The 24,299-nt window shown below is 43.4% G+C and overlaps 1 protein-coding gene across 2 annotated transcripts in view; it reads right to left on the bottom strand.

The window, feature by feature from the left end:
* Nucleotides 1-24,299, bottom strand: part of SCLT1 (sodium channel and clathrin linker 1) — a 589,184-nt gene that overhangs the window by 456,870 nt on the left and 108,015 nt on the right. For both annotated transcript variants that reach the window (XM_085641492.1, XM_085641491.1), the window contains exons 5-6: nucleotides 18,387-18,522; nucleotides 6,019-6,141 (exon numbers count right to left, since the gene is read on the bottom strand). In XM_085641492.1, coding sequence (XP_085497618.1) covers nucleotides 6,019-6,141; nucleotides 18,387-18,522 — 259 coding nt within the window. The remainder of the gene's footprint in view (nucleotides 1-6,018; nucleotides 6,142-18,386; nucleotides 18,523-24,299) is intronic.

Raw genomic sequence — 24,299 nt, 5'->3', positions numbered from 1 at the left:
TGCTATTGGCTGCTTCTGTGGAAGGTCAGGAAATCTCTTTCTATAATCTTGCAGCATGGCCTGCAGATCCTGGACTAGCAATAAGGGCATTTGCACTTCATCATATCTGGGTTGTAGATGACGATGGTATTGAGTTTGTAATGTCGTTTACGCATAATATTGATGATAATAAGGCTCTTAATCATCTTCCTTCTGGTATTTGACATGGAGCTCTGATGGGCAGCACGCTGCCCCAAACGGCCCGTCGATGTCCGACTTCTCCAGATCCAACAGGTGACATGGTGTCAAAAGTAAGACCTTGCTAGGTGATGTTAAAGCTGTTTTAGTTATTTTAATAATTTTCGCCGGTTCTGTCGATGTTGTCGTCATCAAGATGTACTTCAGCGATGTCAGTGGGAACTCAGTCTTCGGTATTGCAATTGATTTTGTCATCCTCAACGGTGTAGTCGGGGGTAACACCACAGTCGACAGTGTCTTAGTGGATGATAGTACTCTTGTTGACAAGATGGGCGCGTCGATGGCTGTCTTTGATGACGATGGTCTTATGGACAAGACGGTGGTGACCGTTGTCGATACGAGGGTCGCCGGTGATGTTGCCAACGGGGTTTTGAGAGGATTTGTTATCCTTCACGTCGACGGTTCAGAGGAGGAAAAACGCTCACGCTCGCCCGTCTCCACAGCTGGAGTACTAGGTTGAGAAGAGGCCGCCTCTGTTGAGATGAGTTTTAGTTTCTCCTTTGTCAGAAGGTCCTTATAAGGCCTTTCTGCCCTCCCTTGGTCAGCTGATCTTGATCTTTTGTGGGTTCTCACAAATGTATCACTATTCTCCTCAAAAGTGGTGGACATCTTAGTTTTAGACTTCTGTAGCCACAGAAGTAGCTTTTACTTACTGTCCTTTAAGGTTTTAGAGGAAAAAGTGTGACATATTTTGCACTCGTTTACCTGATGTTGAGGGTAGAGGCAGGCTCTGTGTGGATCATCCACCTGTAGCCTTTTCTTCCCAAAGGTTTTGCAGGATCTGAAGAGGCCTTTCTCAGTCATATTAGTTGCAGATAAATCTTCAATTATAAAGGAAAAGCTGAGTAGAGCTCAGGGAGACTGTCTTCCATGACGTGAAGTAGAACATCTGAGGGACTCAGCCTTTGCTGGGAGTGTTCTAGAGGGTGCTGCCGCCTGATTGGTTATAGTTCAAATTCGGAACTTTAAAAAAAAAAAAGACATGTACATGCACTTTAACTGATTTTTCATTACCATTATAGCCTATGATACTGATACATACAGCTTTACTATGGTACCATGGACTCCCACTTTGACGACGGGGAATGATTCAAGCATGTGAATCTATGAAAGATCCAATACTGGAGAACGGAATTAGATCTTCCAAGCATAGCATACCCAGTTCTAAATGACTGATAAAGGACAAACAGCTTTTAGGTACTACAACATCTTCTTAAAACAGGCATTTTACATCCTTTGTAACATATTGATGTTAAGGTATTCCCAGATGTCTGCACCATAAAAAACAAGTAAAACAAAATTTCTCAATACACAGTGGACATCTCCTTTCGCGGACTGGTTCTTAGTTTAGAGGCAAATCTAAAAACTGAGGTAATCGATTTGACAAATGCTGACTCCTAGTGTTACTCAACTAAGACCAATTTTTCATAGAATCAAATTGCAGATCCAAATATGTGAAAATATTACCTTCACTTATTTTGACCCCATTTATAGAATGGATATAAGATCCAATTATTCCAGGCCCACAGATCATAGTAAAAGTCTGACTAAAATTGATGGAGAGATCCAAATCATCTATAAACACAGTAAAATTATCTATTAATTTCTGGAGGCTTTTAAGCCAGTACATCAAACATACAAAAGGTGATGGGCTGAATGCTTGCAAATTGTCTAACCACTGGCAGTCACTTGGGCAGCATACCAACCCATCATTACCATTCACACTGTGTCACTCGAACCAAGCTATACCTGGTTGATGAGCCCATAACAAGGGCCAAACCGGTCCTGGGTTGCTTGTGTTCCAGTTCAGGGAGGACCTGCCCTGGTAGTTTAGGCTGGATGTTTCCATGAGGATTAAGGTCAGGCCTGATTTGATTATGGGTGGGTCCAAACTAAGGTGGCATGGTGGGCAAAAAAATGATAGATTGGGATCCTACCCTGAACGATTGCCAGTCGTTGGACAAATTGCAAGCATTCCTCCTATCACCTTTGATGTGTTTGATTTCTTTGCAGTTAAATACAGTTCCATTGAGTAAACTTGTTCTTCTTGGCTTAGCTGCCACCTAATTGTACTTTCCCTTTTGTGAGACTTACCAATCTTTTCTGAAAACGTTCCTACAATAACCAGTTGGGGAAATACACTGAACTCTCCTTTAAATTAATTCTAACAAGCAATCTGCATGTGAGCCAGACTAATGCTGTTCCCCGAGCTATTGCAATTCTTTCCTGCTAGTTAGGAGAAATTTTCATTTTCGCAGCAAGGATTAGCACAAATTCCGGAATAATGCATCCTCAAGCCCTCACTAACATCTTTGTTATGGGTGCTATGGGCAGGACTCACTCTCTCTCCAGTAAGTATTCCAAAGTTTGCCTAGAAGGGTGCTCTGTCCTTCTATCTTGCTCCTTAGATCTTTGCTCAGGTTTGGTGAGCCTGTATCATCAGGAATTACTTGTTGAATGAGGATCTTCCATCCTGTCCAATTGGGGCCACCTAAGTATAGGCAGATGCTAAGGTCTGTTGACATTCGAGATTCTCCACTTACTACTCCTACTGTGTAACTAAGCGTAGTGAGCACTGTCGATAATCCTTTTTTTAAGAACCCTGATTCGATGCTTATTTATTTATTTATTTAATTTATAAGGCGCAACAGCTACCCAAAGAGGGTTTCCCGGCGCCATGGCAGATCAGAGACTATGATGAAACGGCATACAGGTTACTGGTTAAAGAGCCAAGTCTTCAATGATTTGTGAAATATGACGTACTCTGTTTCATTTCAAAGAGCTATGGGCAGGGCATTCCAAAGTGAGGGACCTAGAAATGCAAATGACCTTCCGCCCATCCGAGATAGTCTAATTTTAGGAACGAAGAACTTCCCCTGAGTGGATGAGCGGAGATTTTGAGGAGGGACATATGGGCGGACCAGAGATTGCAAGTACTGAGGGGCAACCCCTATTTTGATTTTAAACATGTAGCTCAGGGCTTTGAACTTGATTCAGTCCCCCCCCTGAGCCAATGCAAATCTCGTAGATGGCCAGAGATAGAAGTGGCTCTAGGAACCTGGCAAAGTAACCTTGCAGCGGAGTTCTGGACCATCTGCATCTGATGCTTTACACTCAAGTTTGACTTTTGGCATGTTATGGCTACACTCTTGTGCATAACCTTGCCAGACAAATTCAGTACTTTTTACATTTTTATAGCTCTGCCTTAGCATAACTTAAAGTCGATTTTTTCCAACAGTTTTTTGGTTTTACAACTATATTAATTTCTTCATTTTTTAAATGTTAGCAAACAATTGATTGCGAACACTATATGAGGTTTTTGTTATCTAAATTTCTAGCCACATGCGATATTAGCACAAAACACTAAACAGTCCATCATGCTGTAGACTATTTGGTCATGCTGGATCTGGCAGCTTAGCGGACTAATGCGCCCACTGTAGGGGCCTTTGTTCGACCTCATGGTCACAGGTTCTAATCCTCAGCCTTTCATCCTTCCGTGATCGATAAAATAAGCCCAATTGAGTTGGGTAACAATAAACGTCTGTTTTTCAACGCCAAGATACCCTTGGGTGAATGTGCGCTTTACAAATACACATGTTATGTAGCTAAGCACTCTGTGAGAGAGCTGCTAACGACAAAAGAGCTTTTTAATATGTTCATTTTTTTCTACATAATATACAATTCTAGCTATGGAGTGATCGCTGGGCTGGAGAGTAGCAAGGTGCACCTAAATGGTCTATACCTCAAGATCTGATTTTAAAAGGTGAAGAAGAGATGCCTGGATCTCTCTCTCATAGAACACAGAAGGTTCAATGGTTTTCTGCAAATATCACATGTAGAAACTCTTCAACTTTAAAGCATAGGATTTCCTTCTGTATACCTCTGGGATTAGATCTTCTGGAGAGTATGGTGGATAAACAAAGTAAAACACAAACTCAGGACACTCAACGAGTTACATCTATTCTATTTCTCTATGTATATATTGTAATAGTTTGATCCTTTGTATCCAATATGGAGTCAAACACAGTGGTCTTAGAAAAATCCAGATCTATTTTAAATGGCCTCTATTCCCTTGACTTACAGTATCACTCATACAATTCTCATGGCCACACTGTGAGAACATTGGCGTGGCTACATCAGCAATACCTACAGATGCCCAAACCACCTTTAAAACAAATTCATCCTCCTCCATCATGGCTTGAGCCTACAAGAACTGCTCATCTAACAAAAGCCAAATAATCTTTCACCTTTTCAATACATTTCAGCACCCTTTGTATTGTTTGACAGCTGTGGACATCTTTAAGTCAATGAAACTTACAATTGACTCACACTCTCTAATAAAATATTTCATCTCTGCACCCAGCTACGATGCCCTGCGATCTTGAACAGGTGAAGCATCCAAAAAACAATGTAGTGGAAGTCACTCTGCAAATCTATACATGCTGGGAACAGGAGGAAGAGCTTGCCGATTCCCAGCCCAGTTTGCTTCCGCTTCAAGAGAAAACCAAAGTTATTGTGCTCTACATATAGGAATCATTCTTGCAACAACAAAGTGAGGAGACCACCACCCATAACACTCATCAAAATCTGTGGCACTGGCCACCATGAATGCTGAGTAGTTCCACACCACCTGAGTATTATTTCATTTTGTCTGCAAATTCCATCAGTTCTGTGGAATTTGTTTTCATAAAATGGATTGACTGTAAGAATGTAATTAGTTTTCAATAAATACATTTACTGCAAACTGGATCTCTTCCCTCACCCAAGTGGATTTGTAATCACCGGTGATATTTCCTCTCAAGACCTCTCCACATTTGGACTTGGGCAGACTGTAGGGGTGGATATTTGAAGAAGGTTGGAGGGCAATCTATAATGCTCAAGGAAAGATCACTTCGAATTGCCTCTGTTGATGTTTCCACTTAGGCTTTTATAAAGCACTGTACGTCACTGTTAAAGCCATGCTGGAGTGCAAGCATGGAAGAAATAGTGGTTCACACATTTTGGCTAAGTGTAGTTGAATTGCCAAAAACTCCCTCAATCTGTTAAGAAGAAATATTGCTAAATTACCTATAGAATGGGCTGCTGGAAATTATTTGTGGCGTGCAGTATCTACAACGGAGACCAGTCTAAAAATTAAAATGGCAGTAATGAGAAGCAAGAGTGGCGTGGCATTTAGGAGCAGGAGCATTCAAAGGACTTTGTGCTCCTAGTCAAATGTGCAAATAAGGAACTGTGTTCACGTCCCTCCAGAATTTTTGTAATTCAGCGTTGCGGTGACTAACAGTTTTAGCACTTCGATTATTGGTTCACATCTTTTTTATCTAAATGGGCTGCTAGGGAAATGGCTAGCAGGTTCAAGGTGGGAATGAAGGAAGAAGACTGTATTTTGCAGAAAAGAAAAAGTAAACCTATACATATGAATGATACTTTGTACCCTAAAATTGCTCATATTTGTTTCTCCTAATTTAATGGACACTGTCATTAAGTTTCAAACACAGAAGACAGTAATTTGTCATTCAGTTGCTGCCCTTGTCCTCACACTTCAGTTCTTCTAGTTTGTATGTTCTTTGACATGTGCTGCTTGGCATGGAACTATGCTAAGAAATATCCACCATTTTCTTCATGCCATTTGGTCAACCTCTCCTGTTGAACTGGAGCCACACATGTTGCATCTAGAAGTAAACAAGCACCTCCACTGTACCAGAAAACACACCATTTACTTGGGCTCTTATTTTAGTGAATGCAGAAGCACTGTAATGGCATTGTAAGATTGACACTTACTTTGTGTTTTTGTCTTTCATGCACATGGATCTGGGCGTCTGTCATCTGTTCCTGGTACTGATTCTGCAGTTCATCCAATTCCTGTGCCACTGTCTGCCAAAGCTCCAATGCTTGCTCCTTTTCCTGAAAAGTGAAACACAGTAAAAACAGTACATTTCCGAGGCAAGTGCAATCCCATTTGCAATGCTTCCTAGAGAGCAGCTTATTTCAGTATTAAAATGATATCTTTATTACGAGAAAGAACTTGCTAGTAACAGCTGTCCACCTGCATATATGACGTATAATATGGTCCCATTATAAGACACTTGGGAAGACTGGGCAAATATTAATAGGCAGCAGATTTGTTTCTTGCTGAGAAACTATGAATATTGCTTTAGTTATTTGAAGGCAATTAACTCTGCTATAGCGCCTCTATTTAAAATTTATTTTAAACTGCCGAAACTCTCAACCTGACCGCGCTAAGGTGCTGGTGAGAAATTGATGAACAGTAATAAACTCACCAAAATGAAAAGAACCAACAAATGTAACTGGCAGGTAACCTTTTCTTTTCTTGAAGACCTTGTAATGTTTTTATTACAATTGTGAGGCCGTTTCATCAGTCTGGGTGCGGTCTTTGGTAACAAGGAAGTACCATAGTTAGTACCGTCATCAACCAATGGTGCCCCATAGCCACCACGCCCACTGCAGCCCGTTAGGAGAACCAAGTTACTCCCTTTTGGTTCTTACCGTTCTAGAAGTAGCTAAACCGAGCAGTAAGTGCTTACTCTAGGACGCTGCATGCGTCAGAGATACAGATGCAGCGTGGCACAAAAAACAACATACAATAGACTGAATGCCCAGTCAGCGCTTTAACTTGTAAGAGAACTGATAGGTTACTTACCTCTAATTCCAGTTCTCCATTATTGGTATCTCCTTTGCCTTTATAAACACTCAATATCTCCTGCCAATTGCAGAAAACAAGTTCTATTTTGACATTAGAATGCATACTTTGGGCAGAGTAAGGGAAAGGTAATTAATTACTTATAGTCAATTTGCATTTGCTTTGTACTGGATGCCATGCTATGCACTCTCCTGCAATCGCGTTTTGGGTTTGTAAAAATGTAACAAGTTTATTCAAAGTCTTCTGCTTTGGTTTCAGACGAGTGCTGGTTCCCTGAAACCCACAATGCACAGAGACACAGACACCCTTAGCCTTAGATTACGTATGTTTTGCTCAACCAGAATGAATGTAAATGTGTATATTAATTTCTCTACATTGTTTACATTGATCTTGTGCCTCTTTCCTGCCCCCGCATAAGTGGGTGGATGACCTGTAAACTCAACACAACGGCAACATTTCTGTTACAGGTAAATAACCTTTTCAGTTTTTCATCTGTGAAGACACACATGCTGTGCTTAGAATGCAAAGCAGCACACTTTATTCTTTCTCTATTGTGGTGGCTGGTGAACAGTAGGATGATGGTGAAACACAGTAAGGGACTGATTTAGAGCTTAAGCTGACAGGTTACTCCATCACAAACGTGACAGATCTCCCATCCACCATATTGTAAGTGCATTATATCCAACGGCACGTGTAATGCGGAGGATGGGATATCAGTCATGTCTGTGAGTAACCCATCCACCGAACTCTAAATCAGACCCAACATCTTTCAAACAGACCAACTTGTGCTTCTTTCCTGGATTGTAATACAACACAATATTCGTTTGTGACTGTGTGAATACATGTTATTAATGAATCTGTAAACGACAGATCTGAGAACCTAACCAAAGGGAAGGGCTTCCGCTAAATGTGCAAAACAACACCCTGAATCTAAGAAGAGAAAATTATTTTCTTGAGTCCCCACACTCACCAAGGGTTGCCTCTTGGTGACATGCTTCATCATAGGGGCCATCCAAGACAGCTACTGTCTGGGGCGTGCTGCAACTTGCGGAACTACGTAGGAGCACTTTTTGTGAAAATATGTGTAGTGCAGTGTTGGGGGGAGTGGTGATGGTGATGCTAAAAATACCTAGCTAGTGAGCAATTAATTTATTCCTGCTCCTAGTTGGTATGGATAAAAAGGGGTTAATAGTAGGGAGGAAGTAACTGTTATGTGTATACTAGCCCTAGTATTTGGTCCACATGTTTCGAGGTGTCCCCTAAACCTCTTCTTCAGAACCGCATGGAGACCAGCCCCATGCGTACCACTCCGTGAGAAAAACAATCCTATACTAAAGAAATAATATAATAAAGAACAGGTGCACACTTAATGTGTGAGCACCAAAATTAAATACATACAGTTGATATCAGATTCATAGTATTTCTGTTTTGGCAACGCTGTGCCTCATGGACTGCCAGGGTGGAGGTGCTTGTAGTAACCTTGGCTCAGCACTCCTCCGTCAATGACACCTACTCGTACCCAGGCGGACCGCATATTTGTGTGAATAGATGTTCACGTAGCTGCTCGCAAGCTAATGAAATGTTTCCTAAAAAAGCCACATTCTTAGAGTCTGCTAATGATTCACGTTCAATAAGTCTGCTTTGTATACCCATGGAAAATGTTCTGTCAGAAGAGGAATGATCTGTGCTCACTGTCAAATCTGTTGCGCCATCCTAGACAAGTAAAGAGTGTGTGCCTCTTTGTGCTGAATTTGACATGCATACTAATTCTACTTTGTTGTAGAAAAGCTTCTGGGAACTAATGCCACTGCCATAAACTTTAGGAAATTAATATTATGCTGGGCTTCCTTCTCTGTCAACTTGCACTGTATTGTCAAGTGAAGCACCTGTTTGAACTTGAAGCTTTAACCCTGCCTGATTGTTGAGATCAATCACCAGGGCGAAGCACTACTGTCACAATGCAATACATTAAAATTAGGAGTTCTCAAACTCAGGTTGCCAACATATCAGCAAAATACCCCAGCTTTTGATTAATCAATGGTTAGTTTCCCACTATTTAAATTTCACAAAAATAAAAAGATGTGAACGCGACCTCCTCCTCAAGCCTTCTGCATCGATACCTCAAATGTGCCACAAGCAAGGTATAACCGTCTGAAGGGTCTGTTTGGCACTTATAAATTGAAGAGGATTAGGTGGAGGAGGAACGTTATAGCTTTCTTTCCTTACTGTAAAGCTACCATAAAGGGTTAGCTGATTACTGACAAAGTAGCATGACTAATACCTAAAATTGCTGAGAAGTGTAGTGATAAAGAATAAATAGAAAAATTAGATTAAAGGCCAATCAGGAACAGTGGCTGGTAGAAATCGGATATTAATTTTGAAGTAGGTACTCCTACCAACTCAATAAACCCACTCTGGTCAGGTCAAAACACAGTTCTTAGAGAATCTCAACTTAACCCCTGGTAGCTGTGTCACAAGCAGTAGGCATTTCCCAAATAAGTGTGTGCAAAGTTTAACAGTACCGACAATTTTAAAGTGAAAAACGCAATATCAAGTTCATCAAAAAAAAGTTAAGGGTACGTATCTAGACTTTAAAAGTATTAGGGCAAAAAGCACCAATCAAAAGTCACTGTTCGTGGTTGACTAGGAACAAAGTGTGATTTCAGGCATACTGTGAGGGAACACAGGTTGGATACAGACCGCTGACGGATTGGGTCCCGTCCCGGATTTTGAACATGCGGAATCGGGCATTTTAAAGACTTTGACTTTTATCCTTATCATTGGATAACCTTTTGACTCGGTGATATATTAAAAAGACGGGACCAGTGATTGCCATTTGTCTGACATATACCTGTACCCTAATCAACATATTCTCTATCTCATGAATTGACGTTGACTGATGCTCTAGAAATTTCCAGAAAACAAACATACACCGACTTACTGTTTTTTACGCCCTGAAGAAGTCCCAAGTTGGACGAAACGCGTCGGCTGCTTTGGCTGTTCTTAAATGTCACTTTAACAAATGAACAATAAAGAAGAACTTTTGAAAAAGAAACCATATTATGTACATGGACTAATTTGATATTACTTACTTACATTTGTGGAAGTGGTGCGCCTTTTGCTGTTTATTTCTCACTTTGCCCCAGTATCTGGGGAAGTATTGTGTCAGCGGGTACTACTCAAGAGCGCACACACAGGGTGAATTTGAATTATCACCAACTAATTTAATGGGTTAATTGATAATCCGGTGCTGTCCTAGAGGGATACCGCTGTCTTTGCTCCTTCTTACAGGTTGGATACACCTAGATAAAGGTTAAACCTTTTACCTTCTGACTTAGTCTGTTTTTGAAATTCAAATTGGGGAGAGGATGTAGCCTTTCGGCTAGAGCGGTCGACCTCGAAGCGTGGGAACCGAGTTTGAGTCTCGGCACTGACGCTCAACATCCTGTGATTCTGGGCAAATCACTTAATCTCCCCGTGCCTACTAAAAATGAATGTGTCCTTTTGTAACGAAACTGGTGCTCATGTAAAGCACTCGGATACCTGATGTCTTGGGTCTAGTTCACGCTATATAAAACTCTATTAAAAAATTAAAAAGTATAAAAATAAAAATTCTTCCAGCCAGGGCAAGGTCCAAGGTTGTGAATGGTGAAGGTCCCTCAAAGTTGGATATGTTGTTGCCTAACTTAAGCTAAAGCTGTTGAATTAGGCACCAAACGTTCAGAGGTGATAAACCTGGATTTTATAGCTAATAAGGTTGTTGAACAAGTTACTTACCTTCGGTAACGATAAAGCTGAAAGAAACAGTTAGGTATAGATTCCTAACCTTAGAATTACCCACAGGCGCCAAACTGGATCCGGAGAATTTTCGTCAGCAGTACCCCTGTGCTTCAAAATGTAGCGTCGGTCGGCTCCGCGTTCGTCGTTGGCGTCGTGGTCGCCAGGATGACGTTGCAGTAGCTACTAAGACGCCGCCTTCGCGCACCGTCATCAGTTCTTCCTTTTTACGCGCCAGCCTGCGCAGATCCGGAGAAAGCGGTACCTCCAGTCACTTTTTGACTGACTTTTTGCCAACACCGTTTTTGAGTCTTTGACTCCTGGTGCACGTCAGGGATGCCCGGCTTCAAGGCTTGCGGTTCCTGTAGCCGACTAATGTCGGTGACGGATCCGCACCGTGTGTGCCTGTTTTGCCTGGAGCGCAACCATGATCCCAAGTTGTGCTCCGACTGCCGGACCATGAATCTGAAGTCTTTGTGGGAGCGGTCCCGAAAGCTCCTTGAGGCCCAGCAGGTTGTTCAGCAAGTCAGATGGATTTGCCCCCTCGCCAAGGTCTAAAGTTTTACCTTTGGACTTAGTCACTTATTTGGACATACAATTCTACAGCTTGGAAAACCTGGAAGCCGTAGCTTGGCAGGGTTCCACAAGATTGGATACCTTCCGCTCTGGCACCCATTGCACAAGTTTTCAGCACGTCAAAAAGCTCCAAGAGGACAAAACTGGATTCCCTGCTTTCCTTGGATGCAATCTCCCTAGGTATACTTCAGCCCCTTGTCCCGGTCCTCCAGAGGTGGAAAAAAAGTTCCTCGATGTCAGTCCTGCCAAGTTCTTCGAGGTAGGCTTCTAGGCACCAGGTCTCTATCCAGCCAGTTCTCCTGAAAAGTCCAGTTCTCAAGAGTCAGCTGGACCTTCTTGAGATCAAGAGTCCTTCTGCTTTTTGTGGCCCTGAAGCAGGTAAACAAGAGGCCAACAGTTAGGAGTCTTTGTGCCCACTCCACGGGGTAAGGTCTCAGTGCCCCCAGTACCTAGGTATTTGCAGCAATAGGATGTTAACCAAGGTTTGAGGTTTCTTTCACAGCAACCAAATTATTATTTATCCAGGAAGGAATTATCAGGTAAGTTGGCCATGTGTCTTTGTTTAGTATCCTGTAAAAGATTCTCAGAGAGTCTTTACTCCATAGGCTTAAATTCTCGATTTTGAAGTACACTAACAGCAATACCAGGGTTATTATAAGGATTCCCCTAAACTGCTTGTGGTAAAATGCCTTAAGAGATCTTGATGGAGGAATATGGACCTCCGGGAGCGAATCAATTACATATTGCCATCAAGAGACCTTTTAGAACAGTCTCTTCCCCAACCACAGCTGGGAGGGGGGGGGGTGGGGGAGTGGAGAGGTCAGGTGGATGATGCAGGAGGCAGGCACTGATATCTCAAAAAATGGTGCACATTATGCCAGGGAAACAATGGCAGCCAACACTTTTTCTTTGGGAGCTCGCCTAGAAGCTAATATGTGGTCAGCTGATAGGTCATCAAACTCAATTTCAAATAAATGGACTTCAAGTCAGTGGACAAGGTGGCTTCATTGGTAATGTGGAAGTTCTGAACTATAATAATTCTCACCACTGGTCCATAAATCAAATAAAAAAATGTCCTAATTGACATGAAGGAAAGCTTTCAGTTCTATTTAGGACACAGTGCGAGAATTACCCGGCAGATATATTTCAGAACATATCCGAATTGATGACTCAAACCTATTAACTTTATGGGGGTTAGTAGGGATGATTTGAGTATCTACATCATATTTGGGATAGTTTCTCATTGTATGAGGGTTAGATTATACTGACTTGACATGTAATAGAATGACTAGTATTATTGACTGGATTCAGAGACAATGGTGATAAAATTGAATCCTGATTATAACAGGTGTGGAACAAAAACAGGAATGAAATCAGACTACAGAATGCCAAACTCTCAGGAAGAAAGAAGGGAAGAGGTCGAACAGAAAGCACTACATATACTAATTGTGGATTTCCATTGGTTGCTTTGGACTACAGTTCACCCGTATGTTTCATGGGAAATGTAGGTTTATGTAGTAACTATAGCTGCTGGAAATTAAAAGCCAAGGAAGAAAGAAAAAGCAAAATCCTTACCCATTGACATAGATCTAGATGAAAACAAAGTAGAAGTTAGTAGATGGAAAATACAGACACCAGCTTTGTGGTACAAACACATTTAACAGATTTGAGTGTGTACAGGTCTATAAGTACCTCAAGATGTTATTTGACATGCAGTGCATCTCTCACCATTTCTAGTCATTAAAGTCAAAGGCCCACTCTCTTGGATTTGTTTTTAACGCCCTGGCAAGAAAACTAAATGCCCTTTTATAAGACCTGGCATCATGGGCGTGGTTTTCTCTCTAACTTTTTGCCTTCAATCACCCTGTTTTGCTGACTTTGTTTTTGCTGGCTTTAGCAATCTGCACACTTTACTACTGCTAACCAGTGCTAAAGTGCTTGTGCTCGCTCCTTTAAAAAATTGTAAATTTGCCTTATACTTACGGGCATATTTAATTTACTTCTAAGTCCCTAGTAAAGTGGCACTACATGTGCCAAGGGCCTGTAAATTAAATGCTACTGGTGGGTCTGCAGCACTGTCTGTGCCAACTACTTAATTAGCATTATAAATATTAAACACGTCTCTGGTCTGCCATTGCAGCCTGTGTGTGCAGTTTTAAATTGTTACCATTACATGGCTAAATAAACCTTTTGCCAGGTCCAAACCTTCCTTTTTAATACATATAAGTCACCCCCAGGGTAGGCCTTGGACAGCTCAGAGGGCAGGGTACAGTGTATTTAAAAAGTTGAACATGTACCTTTTAATGATAGTGAAGGCCTACTTCTCCCTTAGGATAACATTGGAGTTACCTTATTACATTTAGTAAGCTGTAACTGCCAAATGGGAGCAGGTAACTAGTTTATGTTTGCTGCCTTTGGAATAGTAGTGAAAAATCCTCTCTCATCGTTTAGTCGGATTTTAAAATAAATTTTTTCACAATGCCACTTTTAGAAAGTTGGCATTTTCCTGCCTAATAAATTTAGAACCTGTAGCGTGTCACTAGGTCACATAATTGGGTGCAGCTGAAAAGTGGTCTTTGTATATTACTCCTAGACAGCCACACACAGTAGAACGTTTAGGTGTGCCTGGATGGGCCATCACTGGCAGGATGGGAGGGTGGAGCTGCATACAGCCCTACTTACACTTGAATAAGCTTTGTCCTGACTCAAGGTAAAATGCTGCATACCCCCTGTAGGTAGTTTGGAGCAAGTGCAGGGAAGGCAGAAAGCCTGTGGGCTTCAAACAGGAAACCTCTAGAAGCTTCTCCCACTCCAAAAGAAGGTCCAGGTATAAATACATCAAATCCTCAGAACACTTCTAGACCTGTGAATACTCTGCCAGTAAGAAGGAATGCTGTGCTTCTGAAAGGATGAAACCTGGTTAGAGCTCACGCATTGCCTCTGCTATGAGAATTCTCTCTGTGCAAAGACTCCACATGAACCTCACAGCCTGCAGCAGAACCACTATTATGCAAAGCTTCTGCGACACAGGCCCTCATATTGCAAATCTCTGGACAAGGGCATCCTCAATGCAGGTTCTCGCATTGCAGCCTCGCATTTCTTTGCAACAAACGCATCGCGTAGACTGCACAACACATCGTTGACGCCGGACTTTGCATCACAAGCCCTAGTCGGCGGGATTCTCAACAATGACAGAGGAACTCTCTTTACAGCTCCTCGGAACCAACGCATCGCCTCGGTTGCGCGAAGCATTCTTGACTAGGAGACTACTCTTGTTTAGCTGGCCTAATTGGGACCCTTTAGCTGATCCACGCTCTATCGTGGTCAGCCTGAACATGTGACTTTGTCTCGGTTTGGCACGGCAAAGTGGCGCTTTGCGCTTTTTGGTGCCATTTTCACTGAAATCTTTAAAACTACATATCTCCGGTTCTATTGAGGGGACGTTTGTCGTTTTGTTGTGGGATTTTTCTTGTGTGGTGTTTTCACAGTGTTACTGTTTGCAGTTTTGCACAAATACTGCACATATTGCCTCGAAGTTAAGCCTGACTGGTCTGTCCCAAGGTACCAAATGATGGAGCACAGGTTAATTTGGCTTTTCATTCTACCTCACCCTGACAAGGATTGTGGTTGCCGCTTGAGTAGGAGTCCTCTTCAACCAGTAACTCCATTTCTTACACTCCTCAATATTACACCTTCTGCAAGTGATAAAAAGCAAACTTTTACCATCACAGATCTATGGGTTCAAAATCTCCTTAGGGAAATTCATTCATGCATTTGTAAGGCGCAAAAGCTACCTACAAGGTGGTGTCCCAGTGCTAGCAGACAGCACATTAGAGACAAAAAACAGTGACAATTACATAGCCATATGAGAGGTATCGAACAGGAAAGTTTTGAGATTGCTTCTAAAAACGGATGCTGAAGGGCTACAGCGTAGACTGACTGGCAGAGTGTTCCAAAATTTGGAAGCCAGGTAAGTAAAGGAACGACCGCCTCGTCTAGCTTTTTATATGCGAGGAACATTTAAAAGCTTTAGCTTGTTGGACCTCAAGGCTCTGGACTGGGAGTAAGGCCCAAGTCTCCTCCTCCCATATAGAGGGCCCTTATAGGTGTAGGCTCTAAAAAAACTAAAGTGGGAGCCTTAAATTGAATTCTCTTAATCAAGGGAAGCCAGTAAATATGCCGCAAATGAGGAGAAACAGCTGAAGGAGAGGGAATTATCAGGCACAATTATGGATATATTGAAGCAGTTGAATAAGGAAAAAGGGGGGAGGCCTAAATAAAGACTATTGGCATAATCCAATTTAGCTGTAACCAAAGCGTGGACAACCGTTTTTTGGGAGTTCACCGGAATAAGGTGGAGCATTCTTCTAAGAGATTTGAAGGTGGCAAAAGAGAAGGGAGAGAGAGATCTTACTTTTGAACCTCAAATCAGATGAGAATCAAATTTTACCTCCAGTTTCTGGCCAATCAAAGTGGGGGCTGGGGCAGCACCTAATTCAGGTGGCCACCACAAATTAGCATACGGAACAGACTTAGTGCCAAAGAAAAGAAACTCAGTTTTATCCTAGTTTAATTTAAGATAGCTTTCCTCCATCCAAACCACCACATCTTTGAAACACAGCTTAAAACAGCTTAGCAATGAAGGCGTGTGTCCTAGAAAGCTAAGAAGAGCAGGGTGTCGTCCGCATACAAGACCACCAGCACCCCCCATGTTTCCACCAATTTGGCAAGAGGCTTCGGTTAAATATTAAAAAGAGTAGGGCTTTCCGCAGAGAACCAAGGTGCGTAAGGAGATAATCTGCTGGAGGGGTTAGTTCTGATGGGAGCAATAGTGTCTAATGCAGAGATAGTCCTTTTTTTAAAACTGGCAACATCAGACTCCAACACTCCATTGCTAATAAAGGATCTAGACCATAGGGCCTGCCCCTAAGATGCTTCTGTTATGTTGGCCCAAGGTCTAGAAGTTTAAGGTTGGTCCTTTAACCTGCCTGAGGACTAGGGAGAGAAAGAGAGCTTAAAAGCCGGTCTGACCCTAATCGTATCAGTAAATGAAAAAATAATCAAGTGTATTTGCCGACTTGCCGAGTCCCAAATTAAAACCTTCTAAAGATGAAACAAGTTATTGCGCTGGTTTACTGTTGGAATCATCAACATGAAGATTGAAATCGCATAATGCCACAAAATTAGCTTGAAGGGGGGATAGTTGGCCAAGGGTGTCCACAAGCGAAAGGAGAGAGTCTGCAGACGTATTGGGAGGACTCAATGATATTTATCAGTCACCAATTTAGAGATGGAGCATGAATAAGGAAACCGGTATACAATAGCAAGCCCCCCTCCATTTTTTCCTGCACGATCCAGATGCTTACTGGAAAAATTGGACGGGATGGCTAAGACTATATCTGCTGCACACCACTCCTTAAGGCATGGTTCAGTCAAAAATATCAAATTCCATGTATTATCCTTAATTAAATTACATATACCCAGCGCATGTCTGGGTAAGGAGTGTCAGTTAATGAGACAGGCAGAAAAGGATGGATGAAAATTAGATGAAGGTCCAGCATCAGGGCCCACACCAATAGGTAAAGCAATATTAGAAGAACCCTCTAATGCAAAAGAACCGCTGGTGGAACTAAAGCCCTCATGCTCAGCCGGCAACCCAGGTTCAAAAGTGTGAGGATTACAAACAATCTTTTTCAAATTTAAAAGCTCTGCTTTAGAAAAGGTTCTACTTGGGGCAGTATGGCTAGGCTTACCCGGAGCATGGCTGGTGCTGGTTGCGATCCGGACGCAGACGGGATTGCCTTAGGAAATTCACATTAGCCCATTTAACACACATAGAATGATATATTGGCTACCAAACCCGACACAGGTCTAGATAGGTTAAAATATGGTTTGGTTAAAAAACAAAGTGCTTCAAAGCAAGCGATATATGTCAAATAGTGCCAAAATTAAACAAAAAACGAAAGCCTCATCATTAAAATACTAGGGGACTGATCTACAAAAATAAGTTACACGTTTGAGTAAGTTTACACTTTGTAGTAACTTTACAATTATTGGTATTTACAAACTCCGAGTGTAAACATACTACAAATGTGTAACTTACATGACTCCATCCTCAGAGTGAAACAAGTGGCTTACTCTTGTGTGGGTGGGTGACTTCCTCTACTAAATCACTCACTGACCGTCCCTAAACCCCTCTTACTCCTCCATTATTCCATCCCCTTTAGTAGTAAGTCTGCCCCTATTTCCACTCCCTTGTGTCCCTCCCACATTTACTACTAAAATCTATACTTGCATGTGCGGAGACTCTGCACACTTAAGTATAGGCAAAACGTACATTTTGTAGTACTACAAAACATATTACAAAGTGTGGTTTGAAAAGCAAGCCTTAAATGTGGAGGGAAACTGCGTCAATGAAAGATGGCAGAAATAATCCATAGGAAGTTTACTTTTAATCTGACTCGATCTTTTTGAACATTAAAAAACAATGAAATGCAACAATACATGAGGCTATATTAAAAATCATGTAAACAAATATCTTAATGTCATCTTGTACATAGAGGATAAACAAACACTAAGTAAACGATCTCATTCTTCGACCATTGTAAATTCTCATACCCATTGTCAAAGACAACCTTACTTGGGACCAAGTTTCCTGATGCAACTAGAATTAAAAATGATGAACTATCTATTTGGATTATTCCCTACAACTGATTTCGTGCTGTCGTGGATCGAAATTTATATGGCGGCACCAAATGATAAACTGTGTAATTAAAAGCATAAGTTAACTCTGCACATTCTATGTGTCTGTCTCACTATTTGTAACAATCACAAGAGATTGTTCGGCCACTTTGTTTAAATTGTTTTTGCAGCTCACGTTTTTTGGGCAAGGTGGTTAAGAAATTCTATGACAGAAAACTGAACAACCTCAAGACGCCCTCCAGCAACAATTTTCTTGTGCACAATTCCACAAACTGGTACAAATCTATGTTTGTCTGATGAGATGTAACCATGAATCAATACTGATTCTCAACAAGACTGGCATTCGAGGACAGACATATTTTCAATTCATTGTAATATCGAGCATAAGCCACAACCAACAGATACAATTAAAAGAATCTTTGATGCAATATACCTGATTGGCCAGTTGCAACTGCTCCTGAAGATTTTTGATGATTTCTTCCTCTGTAAAGAATTCATTGCCCAATCCTGCAGAATCCGGTATTGACTCCAATTGCCTCTCAACAGCTTCACGTAACTGCTGGTGCAAGCTATAAAGACAAGTAAAGGTAAGCAACCAAAACAACAGTATTGTAAACCTCAAACTTTGTCGAAAAACACACGTCACATTTCTCTCAAAATAAAGGAATAATTCATTGATAGGTTTATTATTGCTCAAGCTTCCATTACAAATGGTCTTCTAACACTTTGGAGAGGCATTTTCTGGATAAAGCGGTATTAAGAGGCCTGCAATATTGCTACTTGCTGTAATATCCCACGCAGAATTACCTTTTTGGTTTCCAGAGACAAATGCTTCAGGTCAAACATTGAGAAAGCCTAGAATTATAGGTCTACATGTCAAAATCTGAGCAGCACACAGCATACAATTCTGCATTCCAAAGGGAGGTATTGGGGGTTAATTTAGAATCCCCTGGAAATGAAACAAGCATGAATCGCAGATCCCCTGTATCAGTAATACTTGGTTTGTTATTAACCTCCAGCAATTACCAGGGCACAGGTAATGTGAGGCCTGAGTGACGTTCGTTTACAATGATAAAGTGTTCAGAAATAGTTAGCAGACTCATTTGTAATATTTGCTGCTTATCTGCAAACATCACTGTGAGTTCTACATCGCTGATATCCATGGCAATAATAGTGAAGGCAACAAAAGGCTAGCCTTCAGATACTAAAATGGCACTTGGCCCAGAAAATGTACAGCCGATAAATATCAGCATCACCAAACCCTCCTGAAATTGAGCCTGCACGCGACTGTAATGGATAAAAGGGAGAGAGTAAGAACTACTTTGAAGAGATAAATGCAAGTATGTACTATAGAGTACATATTGTTCATTAGTTGTAAAGTAATCATCGAAGAGCATGGACATGTCTACTGGCATATGTTGGATTTCTTATGGAGACATTAAGATTCAGTAACACCAAGGAATCAAGAGACCTAAAAGGTCTATCAATAAATAAATATTTGGGTACAGAAGACATATTCAGCAGACCACTACACTGGTGTTCTTATACCACTCACACTTCAAAACAGAAGCCAACGGGCGTGGCCAAGATGGCTGTGTAGATGGACGTTCGTCGTCAGACCGAAGCCCGTGCCGTGGAGATTAGTGGGGCTGCTTACACCCCCAAAGAGAGCAATGCAGCAAACGTATATGTGTGCCATGCCCATGTTTCGAGGAGCGGGCTGCGCGGTATTGGGAGTCGTATTAGGCCTCTGCTGGGCTGGGCGAGGGCCCCACTGAAGAGCCGTGGAGAAAATTCAGCTGGAGCCCCTGAGTGCCAAAAAAAGTGTCAGCTGCCTTCGTACACGGACGCGGGGCCTGCAGGCTGTGCCCACTGATGATCCTGGGTGGCGCACCTGCTTTTGAGGACACTGACTTTCACTGGGGCTCTTGTTGTGTGCCCCCCCACTGTGGCCTAAACATCAGGAGTGTCAATGATAATGCCCTTGGCCTAGGAGATATAATAGGACCGGTAAAGAGGAGGGCCTGAATTTTGCACCAATTGGCCCTCACTGGTCTTTACAGTGCAGATGAGTCCTCGTTTTGTGTAAATGGCTGGGCCAGGCATCGTGAAGTGGACCCGAGGGCCCATTTGCAGATTGACTGAGGACGGTGGAGGCGGGGGGCCCTGGCAAATGACTGATGCTGCTAATTTCCATGTAGATAGGGGCCATTGTGTCTATTGCACGAAGGGGGGGGGGGGGGGGGGGAGCACCCTGGTATGGTCAGAAGGAGTGAAATACAGCCTGTTGCACGCACCTGAGTGGCCTGTCCTCCTTGATACAAGGCACAGCCTGTTACCTTGGACCTATCACACTTGAGCCTTTGTCGCCGGGGGAGATCTGCGGGCCCCTCCTTATGTCCCCAAGAAAAAAGCCAAGCTGTGCAGACCTTCTAGCATACCTGGATAATTCCCAGTCTGGACCAGTGGACATGAGCAAAGACGGCAATGGTGCGGCCCAGTCTTCTCCTGCGACCATGTTATATACTAGACCTGAACTTTTAGAGAGCCTCCACATTTTTAAGACCGAGCTGTGGTACAAAATTTGCCAGGACCTGGAGAAGAGGATCATGGAACACAGTTCAGACCCGGGGTCTAAAATTCAAGACCTTAGGTAGACATCAACTCTGTTGGGCACACTGTGTGGATAGAGACACATGGACCACCAAGATGGGGCATGATATCACAGATGGGCAATGGACCTACTGCTGCAGACAGACAGGGCAGAGCTCGTCCAGTAGTCGCCTCCGCATCCTTCACTATAAATGTTTGCATCGCACATATTATATCCCAGCCAAAACGCACAGGTATAAGTTGCGTAACAATGACAATTGTGACCGCTGCGGTGTTGCAGGGGCGGATTTCCTAAATCTCGCCTGGGACTGCACCGCTGTCCAAGGCTACTGGCACAAAGTTCACACTGCGTTAGAACAAGTTACACTATTGCAGCTTCCGTTTTCTCCCCTATTTGCCTTACTGGGCTACACTGAGAAATTGGCTGTTGCGCACCGGAAATGTGTCTCCTTCAGCATCCTCTTAGCTAAACGAAGAATAGCATGTAGATGGGGTCGTGGCAGGGCACCCAAATTCAAGGATTGGATTCAAGACATGGTTTTTTGGCAGGAACAAACATATACATTTGCAGAACTCCTTCCCCTTGCCTCGCGGCCCGCAACATCTGGGGCCCCTTTACGACATACCTGCTCACTCACCCGATGGATGACACCAACACCGCCCAGGTTATCAGTCCTGCAGTAAATTGACTAACTCCCGCTTATCCGCCTCTGATATCTGCATCTTGCTGGTTTGACTGTAACTTCCACTAATGCATAATTGTCCCTCCGGGGTATTAGCGACCTCTTATGTATGTACCCTAGCACGATGCGTACTGTTATAACACTCTACATGATGCTCTGTCAATATTCATTATTGTAATAACCTTATCTTCCTCTTCTTTCACTGTGGTCATCCTGAGTCTACCTGTGAATCATATATGCTGTATTGATTATATCAGTTCACAAAAAAATAAATAAAAAAAATAAAAAACTCTGTTGGGCAGAGGATGTCGGACTCCAAGGCTAAGATAGAAGAAATAGAAGCACGCCCCTTCAAGTAAACTGCTCTGGAACACCAACTAAAAGGTACCGTGGCTAAATTGGAAGAGTTAGAAAATCGTTACAGATGGGAGATTATCAGACTCCAGGGATTGAACGAAGATATACCAGATACCAAATTTACCTCAATTGTGACTGGCCTTCTGTCCAAGATGATGGGGATGGTCATCAGGAGGTTTGGTTCAACAGAGTGCACCGAGTTGGCCACAGGAGATGTTCCCACTGGGAAGCAGTGGTTCCGTGACATCCAGGTCAATTCTCCCTGGAACTGTGAACTCTTTCTTTCCAAAATTACTCCTGCGTGATATAGCAAAGCTCTTGCACTGAGCTGCAACCTGTCACTCAAAAGTTATGAGAAGGTGGCATCAGGTATAGATCGACTTTCCCATTTGGTCTCCCTTTTAAATCTGAGGGTAAAAGATAATTGGTGTCTGATACCGTGGGGGCATTTCAACTGATTGGACTCCCAATTGCAGGGGCTGAGTTAAATGTGCAGTGGTGCCATGACCATATGAGCCACTTGAGATGAACTCCACTGGCTGGAGTCGATGGGAAAACCAGATCACCTCCCCCAAATGTGGAAAATCCTCTTATTTTTCCTCACATTTTGCTGAGACTTTCCCACGAAACTAAGACTGATAGATTTACTATTGAGGGTATTGGTATCACAATCCTCTGGTCTCTGCTGTTATTATTTTGTCCTGATCATGACTCTGTTCTAAGTAATTGTGCCAAGGGATTGAAACGTCAACAACAACATATGTGGACTGATTTTGAATTCTAATCTAAGAAAAATTTCAGTAACATTTCTTTACAATACTATTGCTGTGGAAGTCTAAGGCTACACGTCCTCCATAGGGACCACCTTTTTAATAATAAATGTCTGGCCCAGTTCCCTGGGTTACTGGGTTACCCCATTGTTTAAATTCGGATTAATCCTGAGCAGTCAATCAATCAGGGGCTTTTAAATCACGCTACTCACCCGTAAGGGTCTCATGGCGCTGGGGAGGGGGGGAAGAGGGGTTGCATCTCTGGGTCAGCTGAAGACCCAGGTCTTGAAGCTCTTCCTGAAGGTGTGCAGGGTAGGTGAACGTCTGATGTTGACTGGGAGCTCGTTTCAGGCGTTGGCTGCGACTGTAGGAGGAGGCTCTTCCACCTGCTCTAGTTCTGCGGATGTGTGGGGTCTCTGCTAGGGCGAGGTTGGCGGAACGGAGGTTCTTTTGGGTATGTGGAAAGAGATTTTTTCGTTGAGGTATTTGGGTCCGATGTTGTGGAGGGATTTATAGGTGTGGGTGATTAGCTTGAAGGTTACTCTCTTCTCGACGGGGAGCCAGTGGAGGTCTCACAGGTGTTGGGTCATGTTCTCGTGTCATGGGGTGCCGAGGACGAGTCTGGCCGCAGTGTTCTGGATGATCTGGAGTTTGTGTAGCAGGAACTTGTTGATTCCAGCGTAGAGGTCATTTCCATAGTCCAGTCTGCTAGTTATGAGTGCGTGGGTGACGGTCTTTCTGACTTGGGTGGGGGGGTCCACTTGAAGGTCTTGCGTAGGATGCGGAGGGAGTTGAAACAGGTGGAGGCGAAGGCATTTATCTGGTGAGTCATGATGAGGGAGGAGTCCAGAATGATGCTGACGTTCCGGGCATGGTCCATTGGGGTGGGTAGGTTTCCGAGGGCGGAAGGCCACCAGGAGTTGTCCCAAGCAGTGGGGGTGGGTCCCAGGATGAGGACCTCAGTCTTCTCTAAGTTGAGCTTCCAGCTGCTGTTACTCCAGGCTGCGATGTCCTTCATTCCTTCCTGGAAGCTGAGTCTGGTGTCTTCGGTGTTCTTCATGAGAGAGAGGATGAGCTGGGTGTCGTCGGCATAGGATACTATGCTGAGCCCATGCTGTCTGACAATGATGGCGAGGGTGGCCATATAGATATTGTAGAGCGTGGGGCTGAGTGATGATCCTTGGGGTACTCCGCAGTTGATCTATGTGGGTTCGGAAAGGCAGTGTGGGAGTCTAAGACTTTGGGTCCTGCTGGCGAGAAAGGTGCGGATCCAGTTGAGGGCAGTTTCCCGTATGCCAGAGTCTAGCTGCAAGAGTGCGTTGGGAGACGGGTCGAGGATGTGTCCGGCCTTGTGGGTGGGGGTGGTGACAAGCTGCTTCAGTCAGAGGTTGGCGAGGTTGTCAAGGAGGGCAGTGGATTCGGGGGTCGCTGCAGTTGTAGAGATGGAAGTTCAGGTCTCCGATGAGCACGTAGTCTGTGGAGGTGATGGCGTGGGGGGCGATGAAGTCAGCAATGGTGGGGGTGAAAGGGGCACGAGGCCCGAGGGGTCTGTAGGTGAGGGTGCCGCACAGCATAGTTCTGGGGCTGGTCTGGATCTGGAAGTAGAGGTGTTCGGTGTTGGAGAGTCGCTCGTGCTGGAGGTGGTGAGGAGGGAGCTCTTGTGTGCAATGGCGAGTCCTCCTTCTGGGCGGTGGGGGCGGTCCTTCCTATGGATCTTGTAGCTGGTGGGAATGGCTGTGGCGATGTCGGGTCGGAGGCGGCGTTTGTCCATGTTTCCATCAAGAAGGCGACGTCTGGCGAGTGGGTGCAGGGAGCGTACATTGAGGAGGATGCATTTTAGGGCTTCTGTGGTACGGAGTCCGGCGTGGGTGCGGAGGTCGTGGGGGTGCTGTGGATGGTAAAGGAATGTTGGCAGTATCAGCA

Source organism: Triturus cristatus, chromosome 2_2 (assembly GCF_964204655.1).
Source record: "Triturus cristatus chromosome 2_2, aTriCri1.1, whole genome shotgun sequence".
In the NCBI taxonomy this organism is placed as follows: Eukaryota; Metazoa; Chordata; class Amphibia; order Caudata; family Salamandridae; genus Triturus; species Triturus cristatus.
The sequence above is the reverse complement of the archived record's forward strand: the minus strand, read 5'-3'. Positions and strand labels throughout refer to the sequence as shown.